A 23,543-nucleotide genomic window follows, 5' to 3' on the forward strand; every position below is an offset into this window, starting at 1 on the left:
GGGTTGGTGTTCAATAATCTATTCTACCGTTGCCTTAAGGATTAACACTAAAAAAATTTTCCCGCCCTATCGCAGCTAGTATAGGTTGGCAATGTTACTCACTTTTCTATCTCTGAAAAACACCTGAGAAAATCAACTGAAGGAGGGAACGATTTCATTTCTCTCCTGGTTTCAGAGGTCACTTGGCTCCACTGTTTTTTTGTCCTGTGTGTGGTGAGGTAGAATATTACAGAGAGAGGATGTTGACAGCAATGTCTAATGATGGAGAGAATACAGGGAGATGGAAACAGCTCAAAGACCCTTTGGTGCCATGCCTGTTACCTGTTTCCTACCAGTAAACCCTACTACTAAATAGTCTGTTCAGCTGAAAATTTGTCAATGAGAAGAAAGGAGAGGTTTGAAGCAAATTCCTTCTCACCTTTATAGGTCACCATAATATGGTGGTTCTTCTATGTCTAGACTTTAAAATTCTTGAAATTATGAAGGAATCATGAGCCATAGAATCCCCCACCTCTCCTACATTGTCACAGAAATACTCCACGGAAAACACTTTGAATGAATGAGATTCAGCCATCTATATCTAAATTTTTGCCTGAAGATCTTAATATAAAATCAAAATTGAGTTGCTTTCCCTTGGTGACTTCATCTAATTCCAAGGTTAGCTACCTTATGTATATCTATTACACACACATTTCTCTCTCTCTCTCTCTCTCTCTCTCTCTCTCTCTCTCTCTCTCTCTCTCTCTCTCCTCTCTCTCTCTCTCTCTCTCTCTCTCTCTCTCTCTCCTCGTCTCTCATCGTCGATCTCGTCGCTCTCCGTTCTCTCCTCTCTCTCTCTCTCTCTCTCTCTCTCTCTCTCTCTCTCTCTCTCTCTCTCTGTGTGTGTGTGTGTTTTCTATGCTGGTATTTTTCTTGAATTCCAGATTCCCATGTGCAACCACCTGCTTCATGTTCTTGTCTACATATCTCCTATGTTGGGAATGAATTCCTTGGGTTCTAAACATCAGTGGTGTTTGTTAATACCTATATCAAATGTTTTAGAATTGAGGACTTTTCCATGGAATAATTTGTACAAGTCTAAATGATGTCTTTTAAGTTTATAAATTGTTTTCTAATGCAAATTACATTTTCTCTCTTTCATATATGGATGTTTTCTAAAAGTTGGTCAAAATTTATAATGGTAACTATTATAACTTGTGGTAATAATGAGAGGTTAGACAACTGATAATCCAAATACAAGCCTGTGAAAGTAGTGTTCTGATGGAGGAATGTCTATGTGTTACTTTCATTATTAATAAAGATACTGCCTTGGCCCTTTAAGAGACAGAAAATTAGGTAGGCAGAGTAGACAGAACAGAATTCTGGGAAAGAGGGGGAGACAATTCAGGCAGTTGCCATATGCGGTCTCCATGCTTCTCCTCTCTGAGATGGATGCAGGTTAAGATCTCTCCTGGTAAGCCACACCTCGTGGTGCTACACAGATTACTAAATATGGGTTAAAGGAAGATGTGAGAATTAGCCAATAAGAGGCTGAAACTATGGGCCAGGCAGTGTTTTAAAAGAATACAGTTTCCGTGTAATTATTTTGGGTAAAGCTAGCCGGGTGGCGGGACACAGCCCGCCGCTCCTTCTACAGTGTTCCAATGAACTATGGAACTCTGGGAGGACCAACATTCATGATGAAATATTTCATATGTAATGAATAACTAGGAGAGAAAAACGTGGAGCACCACACACAAAATAATATAAAGAAGATAGAAGTTAATTGTCCAACTGTGTCAGCACATATTGGATATACATTATGAAATATCATGAGCTGGGGTGGGATGAGTGAATTAGCCCACTGATTACAAGTGGGGGTGCTGATCAACACATGAGAAGCTCTGAATTTGATCTCCACATTAACAATAAACGTAGAGGCATAATTTGAGGGTGGATATGATCAAAGTACATCATGTGAATGTGTGTATGAAAATTCATTTTCTTATATAATTAATATATCCAAATATGTGTGCTCTATCTGAGAAGGATGTACAAGTATTATTTCTCAGTATTTTTAATATTTTAACAAAATAGAAATATTAATTTCCTGAGTTTGATCATTACACATGATGTACAAGTACATATTATCAATTTGTTCCTTATGAAATTGCCATTCTATTTATCAGAATTTTATACAATTAAAATAAAATCTAAAAAGCTAGTTTCCATTTTTGTCACTAAATTTTTTATTGTTGATAATAGCAATAAAATTAATTATATTCTATCTAACTTTTTCTCATGGATACTTAAGCATATTTTTTGTATTATGCTTCTATAAAATCAATCATTTGAGTTTCCTTTAATTACAGAGTTGGTTAAAAAGTATATATTTAATATGTCAGTTATATGTATGCGCAAATGTCTGCAAATATTTTTGAAAATATTTTCTGACTTTAAATATTTTCTAATTAAAATTATATAAATATATATTGACCATGTACACATTTTGTTTCAGTCAAATCCTAGGCATTGAGAAATGAGAACAAATGAATTAAATGCAGTTCTTGAACTTCAGAAATGTGTGTATGTATGTGCGTGTGCATATGTGTGTGTCCTAGTGAATAGCTGTAATAACATATCAGATAGTTCTTGAATAGAGATAAGTACAGATCTTACAGGAATGTAGGAATCAATTCTTTAAACCAATATTTATGTATAAAGAACAATGTATGGATGGTCTTCCTGTAAAAATTGACAAAGAAATCCAAGATGAAGTCAGGAGTAAAAGAAAGAGGAAAGAGGATAGGAGGACAGTGGGCTACAAAACAGCATGTGCAAACTGGAAATTAAATTTCCTTATAGTAGTTTATATGGCTACACTAATTACCCCAGAGAATCAGATTTAAGGGGAATTTAAGGTAAAAAAAAAAGTGGATGTATTCTTGTAAACTGTAATCTTGGCAAAGATCATGGATTTTCAACAACTAGTAGAATTTGTATTTTTGTTCAAAGACTCTTAGACCAAATTTTCTTCAATTACAACTCAGACCAAAAGAACACACTGAGTATTTTCCTACTTTTATTTAAGCAAGTTGGTGGAGAAACATTAAATCTGCTTTTTATTTGCTAGTGAATGGAACTGAAATCATCTTAGAACAGTAAAGCTCTTCATTTCCACTTGTTCTCTATAATAAAGTATTGTCTTTGCCTTTACAAATTTAGTGGCTATCAATGGCAATCAGGGCACAGTGAAAGTGAAGCTTAGCATGAAGAAATACATAAATACTTCTACAATATAATAATTCCCAATGTTTCCTTATGTACTCAAATATATATTTTAGTTACTTGTATTGTTGAGCTTGCTAAGTGTTAGATTATGGATTATCTTTGTCCAAACTCTAAGCAGTAAATTTCATAAAGACTTTGTTCAAACTTTAAGCAGTAAATTTCATAAAGGCTATGTGACATGACTCAAGTGTTCTTAATAATAAGAGGCTTTGTTTCTTATATTGGTTCCAGGGCAAGAAACAATGGCCAAAGACCATAATAAAATCTTCAACTCTGCGGAGCAAGTTGGCTTATCTAACCATCGAGTCAGAATAGCTGGTACCCTATTTTACAAAGAGGCCAAATCTTTACCACTATAAGCCTTTTAATCTAAGTCCAGTTGCAGAACCATTTGTGTTGTAAGGTAGGTTTGACCACTTTTATATATGTAAGCTTATGCGTATCTCTAATCAGTTATCATTTTTATTGTTTCCTAAATCACTTCTAATCAATTCTTTGACCAATGTTTGCATTAGTTAAAGGTTAACGATGATGAGTTAATATTATGTGTACTCAACTGCAGTATTTGGTTTTAAAGTTTGTACTTTAATATCAGATGATATCCATATATGAAGGATACATGATAATTTAATCAAAGAATGAACAGTCAATTGACACCATTATTGAAATTTTGTATATAAGGAATAATTGCCCATTGGTCAAAGTAAGCAAGCAGAGAAGCAGAATCCTGTTTCTGAGGACACTGTAAGTACATTTGATGATCAAAATTAATTGAAATCTTAGTCTTTTTTCTTTACTTCAACTATCACAGTATAAATGTGATACATACATTTATACTGTGATTGTTATAAATGCAAACACATTCCCACTTTTTTACCTTAAATTCCTCTTAAATCTGATTCTCTGGGCTAATTAGTGCAGCCATTTAAGCTACTCTAGGGGAATTTAACTTCCAGTTTGCACCACTGTATAAATCCATTTAATTTATGTATTTTCCTTCTAGAATTTGGCTGACATTTTTTATTTGTTGTGTATAAATGAAATTCTTAATTGCTAATTGGTGAGGTTATCGTTTAGTGTCATAAATAGCTTCTCTGAGGGTTTATTCTTTTACGTTGTTCTTTTGAAACCAGCCCTGTATCATAATAGACAGCATTATTTTTGAAACTGAATGGCATATCATTACCCAGCAACTAGCAATGAGTTATCCATTATCAGTAGCATTGGCTACTAATATATTTCTTTAAATTAAAACCTAAGAAAATGAAAGTTTGGTTTGTATTACAGAAAGCTTTGAGGAATTGTCCCAAACTCATTCCTGATATATGCTACTTAGGGTCATTCCAATGAAGCATTACAGTTGTGAAGGTAGTCCCTGGAAACAACCAGCACAGATTTAAATACAGGCTGGGATGCTTTGATGCGTTACACATACCTGTTGGGTCTTGCTTTGTTCACCTTCAAAGCAAAGAACAAAATGCTTAATAGAGAATAAAAGTATTTAATAGGATGTTTCAATTAAATGTAATAACAGTAATAATACTTATAATAATAGCAATAATACTTAGGCTTACTTACATAATCATAATGAATGTTTGTAGCACCAAGAAACATACTCTTCTTGTTAGCCCTCTTTTACAGAAAAAAAATTGAAAATAATTCACTTGTATATTACATGTGTGAGTGTACTAGTGGACACGTGATAGTTATTGATATTCTGAAATTTGATGTCAGATATTTTGAGGAATTTAATCATGGTTCAAGTATTTTAGAGTATTCTCAGACGAGATGATTGGGTTTAGGTTCTGGAATCTCTAGTTTAACACCACAGATGTCAGGAATATTACAAAGAGTGCCACGTGAATAAATAACCATCAGTGTTTCCTTAAATATTGACAGCAACTGAGACCTGTAATAGTGCTTTTCCCTTGGGACCACCATCCCACAAATAACAACATGGAAATTTCTTATTAATTATGAAATCTTAAGTTTAGCTTAGGCTTGGCCCAACTAGCCTGTATAACCTAAATTAATCTACTTCAATTAAAATCCATGTTCTACCACGTGGGGTTTTTTAAACTTCTTTTCCATTTCTGTATATCTGACTTGTTCTACATCTCCTGGTTTCTCCTGGCACCTCCTTCATGTATAGATTCTTCTTCCTAATTTCTCTCCCTTTTTTCGGATAACCCACCTATACCTGCTGCCTAGCTATTGGCTGTTTTCTTTTCTCTCACCAATCATAGCAACACATATTCACACAGTGTACAAATATCCCACGACAGAGAACTGATCCTCTTTCAAAGAACACCATATAAAAAAATGATCCAAATTTTACAAATTTTTTCACTGTACACAAAATCTTTTTATATATGATCTCCAAATTTGTTTCTAGTATACAGTATTCACAAAAACAACCTGAATGATTTCAGATATACTAAAAAGTTCTTTATTTAAAACTAGCTTCCATATAGCATCTCATCAAACTTGAGAAAAATATCACTTCTCACTTATGTTTTTTCTTAACCTTATTATGTGAATATTCTAAAATTCATAGTTGGTGCTTACAACAGCCAAGTAAACTTAGATAGTCTAAGTCTAATGCCAAGTATCATGCATACTAAAGGTAAGTAATCCTTTTAGTATGCAATCACATGATCAAAATGAGCTTGTTGTAATGTTCCTTTCCAAAATCAAAGTTTATTATTTGAAATATTAATCAAAATAAAAAACACAAGGAACTAGGACCTATTCAAGTTTTATGAGTGATTGGATATAGTAAGATAGACTCATCAATTGGGTTATTTACAATCTAAAATTTTCATTCATTTACTATCAGCTTACATTACTTTATAACTACATAAAAGATAACAACTTTGAAGACAAGTTATATGAAAGGTCAATGATACAGGTAGTAGCATGGATTCAGAAATTTCAAAGTCATCGTTTTCTAAAACACATGTTTTTAGTCTCATGCTTAAATATGAGAGGATCCAAATAGTAAAGTCCTTTTTTTAACACATAATAGTAGCAAATTTGCTTTTTGCTGTTAAATACTTCTGAAAAAGGCATCCAGTCATATAATACACTGCTAATTATAATCTGTCTTACCTAAGTAATTTCAAAGAGATAATCTCTTTAGATATTCAAAGAGATAATCTCTTTAGATATTCAAAGAGATAATCTCAGTAGAAAGAGGTGTGCTTTCCTAGAATTATACCCAATGCATTATTCTAATTGTGACATCATTTTGAGATGGTGATGTCATCTTTCAAATTCACATAGTGTATTCAAATCAGTAAATAGTAATGAAGTGGCTACTAGTGATTATTTTAGTACAATGACTATTTTATTTATTCCAGCATGTCTGTGACTATACAGGGCACATGTGGATGTCAGGGGACAGCTTTTGGGAATGGATTTCAGGGGTCAAATTACAGGTCATCAGGCTTGCATGGCAAGTACTTTCATCCACTAAGCCATCTCTTTGGCCCCATAATGATAACTTTGAATACACATTATGTTAAAATTGATATGAAGTCATCAAATGCCTACTTCAATTCCACTCAGTACTCTAAAAGCAAATTTGGCTGAAGTCTTAAGCATACAGAATAATAAAACTATGCTTCCCTGAATAGAGGGAGGATTTTTTGCTGGTTTAAATTCCTGAGTTGGAAATGTTTTTAAAGAAAAAGTATCAGGGCTGAGTAGATTGCTCCATTGGTGAAGTACTTGGCATGCATGACTAAGGACCTAAGCTCTACCCCCAACTGGACATGGTGGTGCATCCTGATGATTCCGGAGATGAGGAGCTGAGACAGGTGCATCCCTGGAACTCTCTGACCAATTACCCAGTTTATTCAGCAAACACCAACCCACTGAGAGACCCTGAATCCTGAGGAAAACAGCCAAGTTGTGCTCTGTCCCTCTACATATACCCATTTGAAAACACACACACACACACACACACACACACATAGGGAAGGAGGAAAGGAGGGATGGAGGGAGGTAGAGACAGAGAGAGAGGAAATAATCACAGTGAAAATATGCTATGTATTAAGAAAATTTGCCTATATCCTTATTACCCAAGTTTTTGCTCAACAAGTATAACCAAACACAATCATCCCTATACTTCTCTTGGAGGTAAAATCGTCACAAACTCTTAATCTCTTAATGTTATGGAGTGCTGTGGGTTAACCACAATATAGTTTGTCCTTTTGTTTCAGGACAGTCCAAGATGTGGCTACTGTTCACAGTAACAAGTGTGATACTTACATTTGGAGGTGCACATGGCTTATTTGGAAAACTGGTTCCTGAAAGCCCGGAAGCAGACATGAATATTGTGAGTTATTGAGGGATATTACTGGGCTTAGAGTCATGATAGGTCTAAACTTCTAGTGAAATTAAAATTCATTAGAAATATCTGTTGGATGCATTTTAAATTAATTAGAACATAATAGTTTTTTTTTTTTTTTAATTTTCCTTAGAGTCAGATGATCAATTACTGGGGATATCCTAGCGAAGAATATGAAGTTGTTACTGAAGACGGCTACATTTTGGGGGTCTTCAGAATTCCTTATGGGAAGAAAAATTCAGAGAATTTAGGTATAAACTCCTTCCTTTCCTCCATTGCCTCTCTTTCCTTCTTTGCCTTCTCCCCTTTTCTTCCCCCACTTCTCCATATACCGTTCATCCTTTTTTTCACCCTCGTTTCCTTCCTTAGGATAAAAAAAGTCTAAATCACTCTGGAAATGCAACACAAAGGTATATGTCCAATCTTTAATAGGGAGCAACCAAGTCAATTGAGACAAAGGAATGAGAAAGTGATCATGATAAAAATGCAGTCCTATTGCTATATGCAAACTATTAAAGCCCTCCCACCCAGCTAAAGAAATCAGGGACAATTTCTTTCAACACAGTAACTGAGCTGAATCCCAGTGCATGAAAAGAGTTAACCATAGCTTGTCTTGTGGAGGGGAAGGTTTAGAGGCAGGTAGAGGTATATTTCCTAAACAGATAAAAGACATTTTATTTTGATGATATTGTTAAATTTTTATCTTTTCTATCATTACTGAAAAATAGTGAGACATAACTTTATTTCTCTTAACCTACATATACACAGTGCTTAATTTCCTTAGACTATCATTTTAATACCTTTATTTACATATAACTGGCATATGCAGTAAATGTTTTTCATGTCTACAAACTAAGATGAGGATATAGCTCAATGGTACATTTGCCTAACATATGCAAAGTCCTGTGTTGATCAATACAAATGCAATAAATAAAAATAAAAATTATGTGCCAGAGAGATGCTCAGTGGTTAATAGCCCTTGTTGTTCTTGCTTGGACTTGGGTTCAGTTCTCAGTACCCACATGTTGGCTGATCACAACTATCTATAATTGCAGTTCCAGAAGATCAGATGTCATCTTCTGGCCACTAAAGACTCCTGCAAACATGCAGCACACATAAATTCACACAGACTTATACAAATACAAAAAAAATAATAAATGTACAATTTGTTCAATTTTGGCACGCAAAACACCCTTGAGAAAAGATATTTAAGATGTCAAATACAACCTCAACAAAATGAACATACTTAATTCTGACCACATGTCTACGTACTATAAGGAATAAGTTTATAACATTTGAATAATCTTCTTCCCTAGGCAAGAGACCTGTGGTGTTTTTGCAGCATGGTTTGCTCGCATCTGCCACAAACTGGATCGCAAATCTGCCAAACAACAGCCTGGCCTTCATTTTGGCAGACGCTGGCTATGATGTGTGGCTGGGGAACAGCCGAGGGAATACATGGTCGAGGAAAAATTTGTATTATTCACCAGACTCAGTTGAATTCTGGGCTTTCAGGTAAAGAAAGATGATAATTCATAACAGGCATGTATTTTGGCTCTCCAAGCATGGGCATTCTTGCTTTCCCATCAAAGCCAAGTACACTCCAGGTAGGAGGTGAAAGAAGCCATGTCATACTAATCCAACATTTGCATACCTCATTCCAAGGATATTTTTACTTCAGATTTGCTAGTATCTCCATACCCGAGATCAAGAAATGCCTAAAAATGCTTTCTCAAATAAAATTAACAGCATAAGTTTTGGAAACTATAACAAGAAAATACATAATTTTGTCTGACTTACTTTATTCTTGCAGCTTCGATGAAATGGCTAAATATGATCTTCCAGCCACAATAAATTTCATTGTAGAGAAGACTGGACAAGAGAAGTTGCACTACGTTGGTCATTCTCAGGGCACCACTATTGGTAAGTAAAAGCCCTGACCCTAAATACAGTATCTATACCACTACCCAGTAGCATAGCCACTCCTATGCAGCCTTATAAAATGCCATGTCCATGGCAATCCAGTGATATAAGGACAATTAGCCCTCCTATCCTAGAGATGGATAAATGAAGCAGTGGAATAAATAACTCGACCAAGCAGCTTGAGTCTTCATCAGTCGCCCAGTAGAATGACTCTGATAGCAGTCCAGGCCGCCTGACTCCGAAGGCAGCATGTTCCAGCCTCCTACTTGATTTGTTCTCTTCATTTCTTCATTTTTAATGGAAACCAGACCATTTGCCCAAATGATATACCAAAGAAGATAAATTAAAATCTCTACCTTTATAGTACTTAAATGGGGGTGGGGGGCAGAAAAGTAACAGATTAGAAGTAGCATGAAGTTCAACAAACCATGCTAGTGATATGGGAAATATACCTCGTGCAGGATTTTAGGCAGTCTCAGAGGGCTTTGAAAGCCATTTCAGCAGAAAAAAAGCTGCCAAGACCCGCTGAGTGAAGCCATAGAAGACACACGCGCATGCGTGGTAGACTGATGGTCTAAGGAGCGAGAACAGAAATACAATGGATCCAGAGCCACAGAACAGGTTCAGAGATCAGCAGTGACACTGTTCGTCTTGGGTAGGAGTCAGAGTAAGAGACAGAGAGAGAAACAGGGTGGGATGACACTGCAGCAGCTGCGAAGAACAGTATTCAGGTTCTTCAAATATTTAAGAACATTAGCCTTTACTAGCAGTAAAAAAGGAAACCAATCATAAAGAAATTTTTAATACAGGAGTTGCATGGTGCATTATATGATCTTCCTTATTGCTGGAATGAAGCAATGGCAGGAACTCAGAAGCAGCTAGAGGACCCAAACAGGAATTCATACTAGCGATTAGGGTGACCTTGATTACTGAGGGGTAAGGAGAGCTATGGAAATAATAATGCACAATCGAGTGGCGTGTGTGTGTGTATATACATGCATGCGTACATACATGCGTACATAGATACATACATACATGCAGTGTGTGCAATTAGATACAACCAACAAACTTTACTAAAATGTAGGATAAAGGGTTTAAAAGCAAAAATAGGAAATAAAAATGATGCCAGAGTTTATGGCTTGAAGTCCTAGAATAATGAAGATTCTGTTATCTAAAGGAGGAGGGAAGTGAGTGGGGAAAGCAGATATATAAGGACATCAAAAACTCAGTTTGAGAACCCTCTAAGTTATCTATTAAAGAATCAGGTAAAGATGTTGAGAATCAGTAATAAAGAATCTGAAGTTCAAGAGAAAATAATGGACTAAAAGCACTCGACGGGTGGCAGCAGTCAATGAGACTGAGTTTAATGTCAATTAAATCAAGGAGTCAATTCAGATAGCTGAGAGATCTTAGAACTGAGTTATCTCTTCATTTACAAGATGAGAGTTCTGTGATAGAGAAAAGTCAAAGGTAGTAATGATGTGCACGGGCAGGCAGGATTCTGGAACCCAAAGGGAGGACAAGTTTACTACTGTCAAAAAGCTATGAAAATGAAGTCTGAGAAGCAGTTGTTGGAATATCTTCCTAGAAGCCATAGGTATCTTTTCTGTTGGTGGTGGTAGATTTTTTTTTATTTTTTTATTTTTTATATTATTTTTATTATAAATTTCTGCCTCCTCCCCGCCTCCCATTTCCCTCCCTCTCTCCCACTCCCCTTCCCCTCCCTCTCCAGTCCAAAGAGCAGTAAGGGTTCCCTGCTCTGTGGGAAGTACAGGTCTAGGAAGGTGAGCATCCAAACAAGCTAGCCCCCCCCCCCCCCAAAGCCAGTATATGTAGTAGGATCAAAATCCAATGCCATTGTCCTTGGCTTCTCAGCAGCCCTCATTGTCTGCCATGTTCAGGGAGTCCGGTTTTATCCCGTGCTTTTTCAGTCCCAGTCCAGCTGGCCTTGGTGAGCTCCCATTAGATCAGTCCCACCATCTCTGTGGGTGGGTGCACCCCTCGCGGTCCTGACTTCCTTGCTCATGTTCTCCCTCCTTCTGCTCCTCATTTGGACCTTGGGAGCTCAGTCTGGTGCTCCAATGTGGGGCTCTGCCTCTATCTCCATCCATCGCCAGGTGAAGGTTCTATGGTGATATGCAAGATATTCATGAGTATGGCTATCTCATGATAGCCAGATCTCAGGATCTGGCCTTTTCCGGCTCCCTCTCCTCAGCTGCCCAAGGAACTAGCTGGGGGCTTCTCTCTGGACACCTGGGAACCCCTCTAGAGTCAAGTCTCTTGCCAACCCTAAAATGGCTCCCTTAATTGAGCAGGCAGGCAATGCTCTTAACTCCTGAGCCATCTCTCCAGCCCCCTTGGGTTTTTTTTTTTTTAAATGAAACAAGGCTGTCCCGTGTAGCTCAGGCTGATTTCAAACACCTGACCCTCTTAACTCAGCTTCCAGAGTCCTGAGATTATTGGCATCTGCCAATAACTGCTTGGCTATAAGGGCTCTGATAGCATTACTTTCTGTGACACACACTTAATATAACTCAGAGTTTTGCCACCGACTGTTATAATTAAATTACTATAATTAAAATTATTGACTCTAGATGCAATGCAGCAGTTTCCTTACAACTTATTGAGAGACGTAAAACCATTTGCCTTGATACCGAGTTACTCCACTCTGCCTCTATCTTGAGTTAATTGAAGACTGAACTCAAATTTTGTTCATTAGTGGATATTTTCAAGTGCCATCACCATGCGTACACATATCTCAACAAACTAATGTGCCCATTCACTGCTTGCCTCAGATGGTATTTTGAGCAAGTCCAAATTAATATCACACTTGTGAAAGAAGAACAGAGTGCACGTGTGCACACACCTGCTTCACTGATGGTTCATTCGGTTTCAGGTTTTATTGCCTTTTCTACTATTCCTACGCTGGCTAACAGAATCAAGACGTTTTATGCATTAGCTCCAGTTGCTACTGTGACATACGCAGAAAGCCCTTTGAAAAAACTTTCACTTATTCCTGCATCTCTTTTCAAGGTAAGTGATTCTATTTAAGGTATCCACTTGCCATTGAATTTCCAAGTGATCAAAGTAAATAAATGTTTCTTAAGGATGAACATATTCAGATCCACAAACTAAATTGTACGTGTTTATACTATCTCTCTCACAGCATTAAAGTGTATCTATCCTCTCTTGCCTCTGAGATTCCCATTTGTTCCTTTGGTTTTGATTAGCCTAGAGTAGGCTGTCAATGCCATAGGTGTTTTGCCTTTTCAAGGTGTCTCACTGGCCAAGCATTCCACACACCTGTGTCAAAGTAGAAGTTCCAACTCTTCAACAGGGAATGGGGTGTGAAAAGCAGAGAGCATTAGCGAAGTAAGAATCCCAGATAGTACCATAAAGCTTGGAAGAGGAGGAAAAGAAGGCAAAAGGGGGAGGGAAAAAAAATAAGAAAACAAAGAAATCAATGAGCATGCAAAGTAAATTCTGTGCAACAGCCGATTAAACACTCTTGGGTAACCTAGGAGCTCTTGTCCCATGAAATAGAAATTTCACAGGACAGTATTATGGGCTTCAATACACCATAAATATTTAGTGCCTTGTTGAATAGGCCCACATAGGGGGAAATAATAGCACTTATGCAAATGTTTAATGCCCTACTTTCCTTGCACTCAAGCTAACACTGAAGACACACCTGCACATTTGCACAATTTCCTTTTGAAGAATGGTGTAGGCTGAGCCTATAAATACAGCACAGTGATTATATCATTCCCTTCAGTGCTGTATTCATTCACTGCCCACAGTCAAAGGTATTCACAAACCTTTTATGCAAAACCTAAAACGTAAATATGGCTGCAGCCTTTTCCTGTTGCATGGAGCCTCTTGTTTCCTACTTATGCTCAAGTTGCAGGAACAGAGAAATTGAAAGGAGAAGGCATTTAGACATTAAATCACAGGCATAGATCAGAATTACAGGTATACTCTCTTACTAATTAGCCTGAAGCACTATTTCCTAGTCATGTTTCCTTGGGTATAGAATTGAGAAAGCAAAATGTCTCAAACCTCAACACAATTGAGTCTAAAGGCTTTCCCAGAGATATCTCTCTGAGTCCCCATTTTCTCCTCCTGATCTCATAATTTATTACTCAAACCACAAATGTCAATATGTAATTATAAGTCTGCCATGTTATTTCATGGTTTGATTCCATGACCTTTATTACTCCAGCTGGATTATAATACATTGTGTCTTCTACTTGCTCCAAGAGGCTATACAGTTCTCAATGCAATAACACACACCGAGTGTTATATCTGCTCTTTCCGTTTCACAATCCCATTGAGAAAATTAAATGAGGAAAAAGGAGGCAAAATAGCTCGATGGGCAGAGTTGCTTGCTACCAAGTCTGACAACTAAAGTTCAATTACTGGGGCACACATAGCGGGAGAAGAAAATAACAGACTCCCATGGGTTCTCTGCTGATCTCCACACAAGTTCCTTGGCACACATGTACCTCCCCATGGCCCCCAAACACATAATAAATATTTTATTTTATTTTATTTTATTTTGAGATTATAATAACAACATTTCCCTCTTCCCTTTTCTCCCTCCAAATATTCCCACATATCCCTCCTTGGTCTCTTTCAAAGCTATGGCCTTTTTTTCATCAACTGTTGCTACATGCATATATGCATATTTACATCCACATCTGTTCCTTACACAACCTGTTCAATCTGTATAGTGATATTTGTGTGTGTGTGTGTGTGTGTGTGTGTGTGTGTGTGTGTGTGTGTGTGTGTGTGTATATATATATATATTCAGGGCTGATCATTTGATACTGGATAAACAATTGGTTTCCACTTCCCTGGAAATGGCTCCCTCTCCAGTTCTCAGCTTTTCTTAGTTGCCTATTCTTGCTTGTGTAGGATTAAGGCCTCACGCTCTTTCCTCCTGTCCACATTAGCATGTCTAATGGTGTCATCTTGATTCAGCTCATGTTTAGGCAGTCATGTTGGTGAGACATGTTTGTGGATGTAGCTTCTGGAATTACCAGGATACACAGTGTCCCAGCAAAAACCTCTGGCAATCTGGCTATTACAGTCTTTCTGCCCCTCTTCCTCATGTTCTCTGAACTTTAGGTGTGGGAATGTATTGTAGATGTGTCAATTGGGGTTTGGCCCCACAACTTTTCATTTTGATTGATTGTGATTTTCTGTAATGGTTTCTTTCCTTCATGAGAGGTGAGGACTACACTTATCTGTGGTTATAAAGACAAAATATGTAGAATATAGTTTAGGCTTGTGCTGGTTTAGTAAAGTGGTGGTTGAGGTTCTCCTCCAAAATCCATGACCTTACTGTCTCTGGGGAGTTCAATAGGTGTCCTGTATCTGAGTGAATTCCTCTAGTTGAGTGGCTCTTAAGTCCAATAGAGATGTATTGGTTACCATCTCAATAAGTGTATGACTACTACACCCTTAAGATTATCTCACCATGCTGGTCATTGTGGTTTGTAGATGTCATAGCTGATTAGAACTGTTAGTTGCTCCTGACTTTCCAAATTTGCATTATGACACCTGGAACCACGTTGGGAGGACACATTCCAGTCAGTTCCAAATCAGGGGCCTCTGGGTCCTGTGTCTGAATTGTATAGTGTCTTCAACAGCAGGGTCTTACCTTCCACCTCTGGGCAGCAACCAAGGTCAGTAACAATAACCTGTAATGTTTTGGAAGTCTTTTGGACAATCCTTATCAACAACTTCAACCAGACAAATAAGAACTGCTCATGCTTGGTGTTGGGGCTTTTGTAGATGGTCTTTGGCTCTTGGAGAGCCAAATTATTAGTCCAGATGAGAAATTTTTATTTCAACTATATATGTATATTTATATAAAAGACTTTCATGTATTAGTTTTTATGATCAATAGTTAATAGTAAAATCCCTTATACTTTAAAAAACAGCCTTAACGTTATTTTACTCTCTTCTCTTCTCCATCCCCTTCTTAATTAAAGCCCATTTTTTATCTCATTGCCCAAATCAGATAACTTGTACCCTGATATTCCTCTCTTTATTGTTTCCCAAATTTTCCACCTTGTCAATGGTCTCTTTTTACTTTCCTGATCTCATAGTTACTCTAAAACATGTACTAACATATCTAAAGATTTGGAGCTAGAAGCCTCCAAAGAAAGAGAACATGGGACATTTGTCTTTCTGATTCTGATTTACTTTACGCGATACGGTCTTTTCTAGTTCTATTTATTTACCTGCAAAGTTCACAATTTCAGTTTCTCTACAGCTTAATAGTATCCCATAGTGTATATATGCTTTGAATTTGTATTATCTATTATCAATTGAAGGGCATTTAGATTGTTTCTGTTTCCTAGCTACTGTGGATGAAACAACAATGAACATGGCTGAGCAAGTATCTCTGGAAAATGATGTGGAGTAGTCTTTTGAGCACATGTCAATGAGTGGTACAGAGAGATAGATTGATTTTTAGCTTGTTGAGAATTCTCCACACTGATTTCCTGAGTGACTGCACACATTTGCAGTGTCCTCAACAGGGAGTGTGGGGCTCCTTCTTCTCTATTCTTTCCCCCCAGCAGTTGCTGTGTGCTGTTTTATTGCTCTTTGTCATTCTGACTGGGATAAGATGAAATCTCAGAGTTGTTTTGATTTGCATTTCCTTAATTGTTAGAGACAAGGAACAATTTTTGAGGTCTTTCTTAGCCACTGTTTTGTTTGTTTTGTTTGTTTTGTTTGTTTGTTTGTTTGTTTTAGAACTCTCTGCCCAGGTTCTGGGTCCATTCTTTGAATAGTTGCTTTTTTGTTTTGTTTTGTTGCCCTTTATATATTCTGGATATTAATGCTTTACCAGAGGTATAACTAGCAAAGATCATTTTTCATTCCATGGGCTTCCTCTTTACCTAGTTTTCTCTATCTTAACCTATGCGGAAGTCTTTTAGCTTTGAGACCCTACTGGTCAACTCTGGCCTTAGTTCTTAGACTAAGAGAGTCTCATCAGAGCATCTTTTGCTATACCTACATCATATATGGTATTGCCAATGTTTTCTTCTAGAAGTTTCAGTGTTTCAGTCTTCACACTTAGGTCTTCGATCCAGTTAGTTTTTGTACATGGTGAGAGATAGGGGTCTAAAGAACAGGACATTTCTAAAACAACTTACAGAACTAATGAAAAATACAAGTGTAATCACACCTGGATTCGTGGCTTCAGCAATTTAGGGTTTCTACAGCTTGGCTGCTGCCATGTTCTAATGATACCTTTGTTCTTCAGATTATATTCGGTAACAAAATATTCATGCCTCACAACTACTTTGATCAATTTCTTGGTACTGAAGTGTGCACGCGGGAGCTGCTGGGTCGTCTCTGCAGCAACGCTCTGTTCATCATGTGTGGCTTCGACAGGCAGAACTTGAATGTGGTATGTATTCACCGTGGCCTCCATTCTAGGACCTCTTCACAAAGACATTTGATTGTCTTGTCACCATCACATCAAAAACGGCCCTTCACAAGAACTAAGTCGCCTCAGAACTGTGCCCACAGCACTGTGGTAGACCACAGAAAAATCACAAGCTACTTACTGCTCATTCCAATTTCATCTCTGGTTCCCATGCAAAACATGATTGACTTTTTAGCTGGCATGGAATTTACCTTCTGGGACAGAGGGGAATGAAGCTTATTGGGCAGGCCCTTCTGAGGAACAATGCATAGACATCAAATAAATGTTGTAAATGCTGTTAGTGCTGCTAGTCATACATATTCACTTGGTAAAACACATTCCTCTGAAGCTGTGTGACAGTTCATGCATACCTTGATCTGCATTTTTATTCTCTGAGTTGTAGTTTTAAAACTTTCATGAGAAAATCCAATATCTTGAGTTCCTTAAACACATGAATTTATGTCAGCCTTATTTATTTATTTATTTACTTATTTATTTATTAGTTTTTCAAGACAGGGTTTTTCTGTACCTTTGAAACCTGTCCTGGAACTAGCTCTTATAGACCAGGCTGGCCTTGAACTCACAGAAACCTACCTGCCTCTGCCTCCCGAGTGCTGGGCTTAAAGACATGCGCCATCGCTGCCAGCCTTTATGTCACCTTAATTTAAAAGCTACTCTTGGAACTGATTTAAGGTCCTTTACTGGCTTCCTCACACAGACACACACATACACACACAAAAAAAAAAAAAAAAAAAAAAACAATACGCTCTTGCAAAGTTAATAAATAATTTATATTAAATTTTTATTAGTATAAATATAACATATAACATATATATACACATACTTCTCCCTTTTTATTTTGTACTAAGGGCAAAACTTACTAATTTTAGGACCATGTCTACCACTGAGGTATATTGACAGTTTTTTTTTTAATAACACTTTTTGTGTGAGAGACAGGATCTTGCTAAATTTCTCAGTCACTCATTCAAAAGCCAAGGCAGGGCTTTAACCAGAGATCGTCTTGACTCACCCTCCCAAGTAGCTAGAATTACAGGGCTATCCTGACTCTAATTTATAACTTTGAACTCCTAAATAATGAATTTTATTGCTAAAATGTAGTGTACTAATTTCTGTACGCATTGGAAACTTAGTAGTGAAAATGCAGCGACTGTCTCCTTGGAGACTAAATTGAGAATTTAGGTTCAGAAACTAGGTAAAACTTTCTGGCCTCATACTGATGGTTGATATTCTTGTGAAACTAATACTTTTCAAAACTACTTTGAGTCTCAAAATCTGCTTTGAAAAAATATGGGGCTAATGAGCCATCTGCGTTGTTCATTGTGGTTAAAGCAAATGGTGTGCTTTGTAGACCCTAGGCCGGCATGCAACTGTATTGCTCATCCTTCCTAGGCTGGCATGCAACTGCATTGTTCATCCTTCCATTAAAGTGTGTTACAGGGTAGCCTGCAACACTGGATTGAATCACAAAGCTTAGCTCCTAATTGTTTTACAGAAACCAAATGTGTCTAAGCCTCTGTGTATGTGCTTGATTTCTAGAGTCGCTTCGATGTGTATCTAGGCCATAATCCAGCAGGAACATCCGTTCAAGACATCCTCCACTGGGCCCAGGTATCAGTATTCCAGTGTTGTTAGCAGTCATTTTGTGGGACTGAACCGTTGCACTTAACCCAAAGCACATTCTTAAGATGCCCTTGACAGGCAGTTTTTCTATATGTGTCAACCTACAAAAATAACTCTTATCCTGCGTGCATGAAAATCTTATAACAACATGTGCTTTGAGAAACAGAAATAATTACTTTTATGATATAGCATGCAAAAATTGAAACAACGCTGTATTTGCACTCACATATGTTCTGTCAGAACATATCCTAGATGGTTATTAGCAATCATTTGGAATGAGAAAATATTTTCTCAATAATTATAAAAAACTAAAGTGAGGTATTTGGAGGTTTAATTGCTTTCAAGTGGATTAGGCGAACTTTTTACCTAATTAATTTTAATTACTTCTTCTTATTTTTTTTTTTTTTTGGTTTTTTTTTTTTTTTGGTTTTTTTTTTTTTTTTTTTTTTTGGTTTTTCGAGACAGGGTTTCCCTGTAGTTTCTAGAGCCTGTCCTGGAACTAGCTCTTGTAGACCAGGCTGGCCTCGAACTCAGAGATCCGCCTGCCTCTGCCTCCCGAGTGCTGGGATTAAAGGCGTGCGCCACCACCGCCCGGCTTCTTATTATTTTTTATTTAATCTTTACCTTTACATTTTCATTAGGTTGCTAAAGCTGGGAGACTTCAAGCCTTTAACTGGGGTAGCCCATTCCAGAACCTGTTACATTACAATCAGGTAAATTTCTTGAGATTAAAATGGGTCACAATTTAAAAGACAAAGACATAAAAGTCTGGAAAGATAGGTATGCTAATCAGGCATCCAATTTCCAAATGCTGCTCTCCAGTTTCTCATTATCCCACTGCTATGTTCTGGAAGTGGAACCTGGAGCAATACCGGGTCACACCTGAAGACTTTCCATAAATTAACAGCACCTGGTCTTTGTACAGCCTAGCTTTACAATCCAGCCTCCCCACAGCACACAAGTTAACTGTTATGTCTGTTCAGGATACTAACTGGTTTTCTCATACATTAGCCTCTCCTTTTAGACAGCCAGGTGAATGATTTCATGAAACACATTTCCATGTAGAAGAAAAAAAGTGGTGTGTTTTCAGGCCAAAGGTAGAAATATTGTTGGGCATGAAGCTACCTTAGAATCCACACACTTGCTATGGTACAAAGGACCCAGATCCTGGAGTTGATCTACTTGGTGGTCGATACAAAATTGCACAGTAATTCACAGAGTAGGGAATTATTGATGGGATATAAGAATAATAATATCTGTAACCCTTTGCTCAGGGCAAACTCTCGGATTATCATTGACTAATTTTTAGCAAGGCTAGCCCCCTATTTTAGATTGTGATCCGCTGTTCCTATTTAAACATCCCCCATTTTTTTCTTCAAGTGGTAGATAAATAACCCTAACTTCCATCTGTTTCCCTGACTCAGAACTTAGAAGGTCATGTTTTCAGAACAAGATTCTACCTATAGAGAAAAGTCCTACCCTTTATTTGATGTCTTTAGAGAGGATTTTTTGGAATGCTCTCAGATCAGCTCACAAAGTGTAGACTTGCTTTGAATTTACTTTGCTATTGGGCAAAGGGATCAATCCCAGATAGCCAAGTAAGAACCTTGAGCACCAATTGTCAAGTCTACCCTTCTTCCAGCAATAACACTTCTGGTTAATTGTCAAGAAATCAGTGATGTTAATGTAGCAGGCAGAGATAACATCTAAGAAGTTGGTTCCTCAATGGTGTGTAAACAAAACAATGTCAGTTTATTATAGGTACTATCCACATTTCAGTCAGTAGATGAGGGAATATAAGAAAAAGCATAAATTGCTAAGACAGTAATGTAATAAATGTTTTGTACATGTAAATTGGCTTGTTCATGAAGTGTGAAGACACAAACTTTGAGGATATTAAATTAGTGTCCTCGAAATAATAAAGAACAAGAGTACTTAAATAAAGTCTGTCTAGATTATGGGAATAATGGAGATATCATTCCTTTTCAACTTTCTGCTTTATGAATCTTTATAAATCCAGTGTGCTAATGATGGTATTCTAGAAAAAAAAAGCCAAGACAATTAGAATGTTTCTCACAATGTGAAGCACTATTTAGTAAAATTATATGAGTGTGCAGTAGATACAGCTTCTTACCTGAACCACTGTCCTGGTCACTAACCACACATGGACAGTGTTTTGTACAGTCAAGAGAGTGGTTTGAAAAAAAATGAGTTTATTAACTGTATTGCAAGCAGATAAGTCAGATTTGATAGAGAGAATCAATGGAGGAATAGCAAAATAACTTCAAATCAGACACTCGAAACATCCAGCAGATATCCCTGAGGCAGGCTGTTTCAGAAGCCAAGCAAAATATAACACCATCAAACGGGAGGGTGAGTAACAACCAGCAGAAAGTGGGAGACATCCTGTTGAGGTACCAGCTGGAGCTCTGTATCAAGTAGAGTGAAGCAGCCCCTCGGAAGAGTCTGTGAACTGAAAGAATGAGTAGCAAGCCGCAGGCAGACACCATCATCAAATCATCGAGCAGAAATGACTGGGGGAAGTTGTACAGCTGAAAGAGTCGTGCTGAAGTTCCTAACTGAGAGATTTCCAGGCAGAGTAGCTTCTAGTGAGGTCAAACAGCATATAAAAAATGCCAAAATAATGTACATTGCAGCAGTCAGCACAAAGTCAAGACAAATGACTCAGGACCCAGGACTATTTGAGATCGTGATTCAGAGTGGTAGAGACAATCTGCCACCGTCATGATCTACTTGTGTTCTCGTAAAATCCTTGCTGAGGCGATGGATCAGTGGGTGAAGTGTTTGCTCTGTAAGCCCAGTCTATAATAACTTCAGTGTGCCCCTATTAGGAGGGGGCAGAGATGGGAATTACCAGAAACTTGTTGGCCAGCTGGCCTACATATCCACCAGCTGATGGGAAGGACCCTGTCTGATGGAGGCAAGGACCATCACGAAGGCTGTACTCTACCCTCCACATGTACACAGTGGTTTGCGTGTGTCCATCCCGTATACACACACACACACACACACACACGCACACGCACACGCACACACACACACACACACACACACAAGAATCTAGTTAAATCCTCTTCCTTCAGCTGAACTCAAATCTAGGTTTTTAATTGCAATGAACTGTCGTCTAAGGCCCAACCGTTTAGGTCATAGTTTAGAACCAGCAGCATCAACATCACCTATGTCTCCGATCTGCTGAATCAATCTTCATTTTTAACAAAAGTCCGTGTAGATTGACAGACCTATTAGAAGTTGAGAAGCATAGACCCAAACTGTGCTGTATTCACTTAGCTCTGTGGGTAAAGGCGATTTTCTTAAAACAATCATTAGATTTTATTTGTAACTAATACACAGTCGGCATTGGTTCTGACGTATGGTGGCCTAAACTCTGCTTTTTTCACCTGTCATGTTTTAGGTAACGCCTCCTGATTACGACGTGTCAGCCATGACTGTACCAATTGCAGTGTGGAATGGTGGCCATGACATCCTTGCTGATCCCAAAGATGTTGACATGCTCCTTCCCAAACTTCAAAACCTCGTTTACCATAAGGAGGTTCTTCCTTACAATCACCTGGACTTTATCTGGGCAATGAATGCTCCTCAAGAGGTTTACGACGAGATCCTTTCCTTGATGGCAAAAGATTAAAAGAATTACCTACAGGCATTCCAAAATCCTTTCTTCCTTTTGTATACAGTTTTGCAATGTTTAAAATGAATACTTATTGCTGTAATTTTTACTTTGGAAATACAGTGGCATCAACAAAGTTCTCATTTGTCATTTTTTTTAAAATAATTAAAGAAATACAGCATTTCGTTTGGAAGCTTGAAAGAATACATTTCTGGGACAGAGTGAAATTTTTCTTTAGATCATCCCAAAATTCCTTTCTAACCTCAATTTAGATTAGGAGGAGCCACAGTTCATTCAGAATTCTGTAACTGAATGATGACTTTTCTCATGTGTCAGACAGATCAAATTGCTCCCGATCACTGTCATGCCTGCATGCCGATAGTATTGCTTATTCTTTTTGGTGAGATTCATGAGAAATCCAACTGCACTGAGTATGGGTGAGGGACCAAGATACAACCCATATGTAAATTCGGAGAGCTGGGAGATGCACTGTGGGCTCTGCCTTCGTTGCTCCAGACCTCAACCATGAAACAGTCGCTACCTCACAAAACTGTTTTAAAAGTCACTGTCAATGTCTTGGTCACTTCAAATGTAGAACCATTTCCAGTGACATGTGAACCAAAACAGACATCTGCCACAAGTTGCTGAAAAATAAAAATAAAGGTTCCAAACTTGGAAAATATCCCCCCAAACATCCCTAACTTCGGAGTTTTATTAACACATTCCAAATTTTGATGTGACTTCAGATTCTTGGTAATCATTTTGATTTCTATATTTTGTTCAGAATAAGGTTAAATGGATGCTATATAAATTAGGTAAGGCTTAGTTGTTACTGACATAGTGAATAAAAGACAGAAAGCCTTCACACAAAAAAAGTTCATTTTCGTTGTGTTATCCTATCCCAAGCCCTTGTCTAGGACTCTTAAAGATTTCTTATGTACAGTAAATCTCTCCTTCATTCTTATGGAAGAAATCTGTAAGAGGGGATCACTTACGAGCCTTTAAAATGGCAGTCAATGTTACCATATCACCAAAGTGACACGAGGTTCTCAGTGAATTGTTAGTGATAGATATTTTTCGTGGTAGGATATTTCTATCAGTATTTGTCAAGAATCAAATATGTCTTCTATGCCATCTTGAGAAAGCTTAACCATTGCTTTCCTAAAGTTTCTGGCATTGCTGCCTCTACTTGCCATTCTCTAGTCTGTGTCTAGCAGATGGTGGCCGTTTAGGTCTCGTTCTCTGAACGGAGGTAAATGTCA

The 23,543-nt window shown here is 37.6% G+C and overlaps 1 protein-coding gene across 2 annotated transcripts; it reads left to right on the forward strand.

The window, feature by feature from the left end:
* Window positions 1-639: 639 nt before the first annotated feature.
* Window positions 640-22,299, forward strand: LOC119820793 (gastric triacylglycerol lipase). Of its 2 annotated transcripts, none has more exons than XM_038339415.1 (10): window positions 640-657; window positions 7,502-7,612; window positions 7,758-7,875; window positions 8,941-9,139; window positions 9,438-9,547; window positions 12,444-12,580; window positions 16,830-16,976; window positions 18,552-18,623; window positions 19,277-19,348; window positions 22,069-22,299. In XM_038339415.1, the coding sequence occupies exons 2-10, from the start codon at window positions 7,508-7,510 to the stop codon at window positions 22,297-22,299; spliced, it is 1,191 nt and encodes a 396-aa protein (XP_038195343.1). In that variant the 5' UTR covers window positions 640-657; window positions 7,502-7,507. The 2 variants fall into 2 exon arrangements, with proteins under 2 accessions (XP_038195343.1, XP_038195352.1); XM_038339424.1 differs by having other exon boundaries at window positions 9,040-9,139.
* The last annotated feature ends 1,244 nt before the right edge of the window (window positions 22,300-23,543 follow it).

The sequence above is a fragment of the Arvicola amphibius genome, chromosome 1 (genome assembly GCF_903992535.2).
Source record: "Arvicola amphibius chromosome 1, mArvAmp1.2, whole genome shotgun sequence".
Lineage (NCBI taxonomy): Eukaryota > Metazoa > Chordata > Mammalia > Rodentia > Cricetidae > Arvicola > Arvicola amphibius.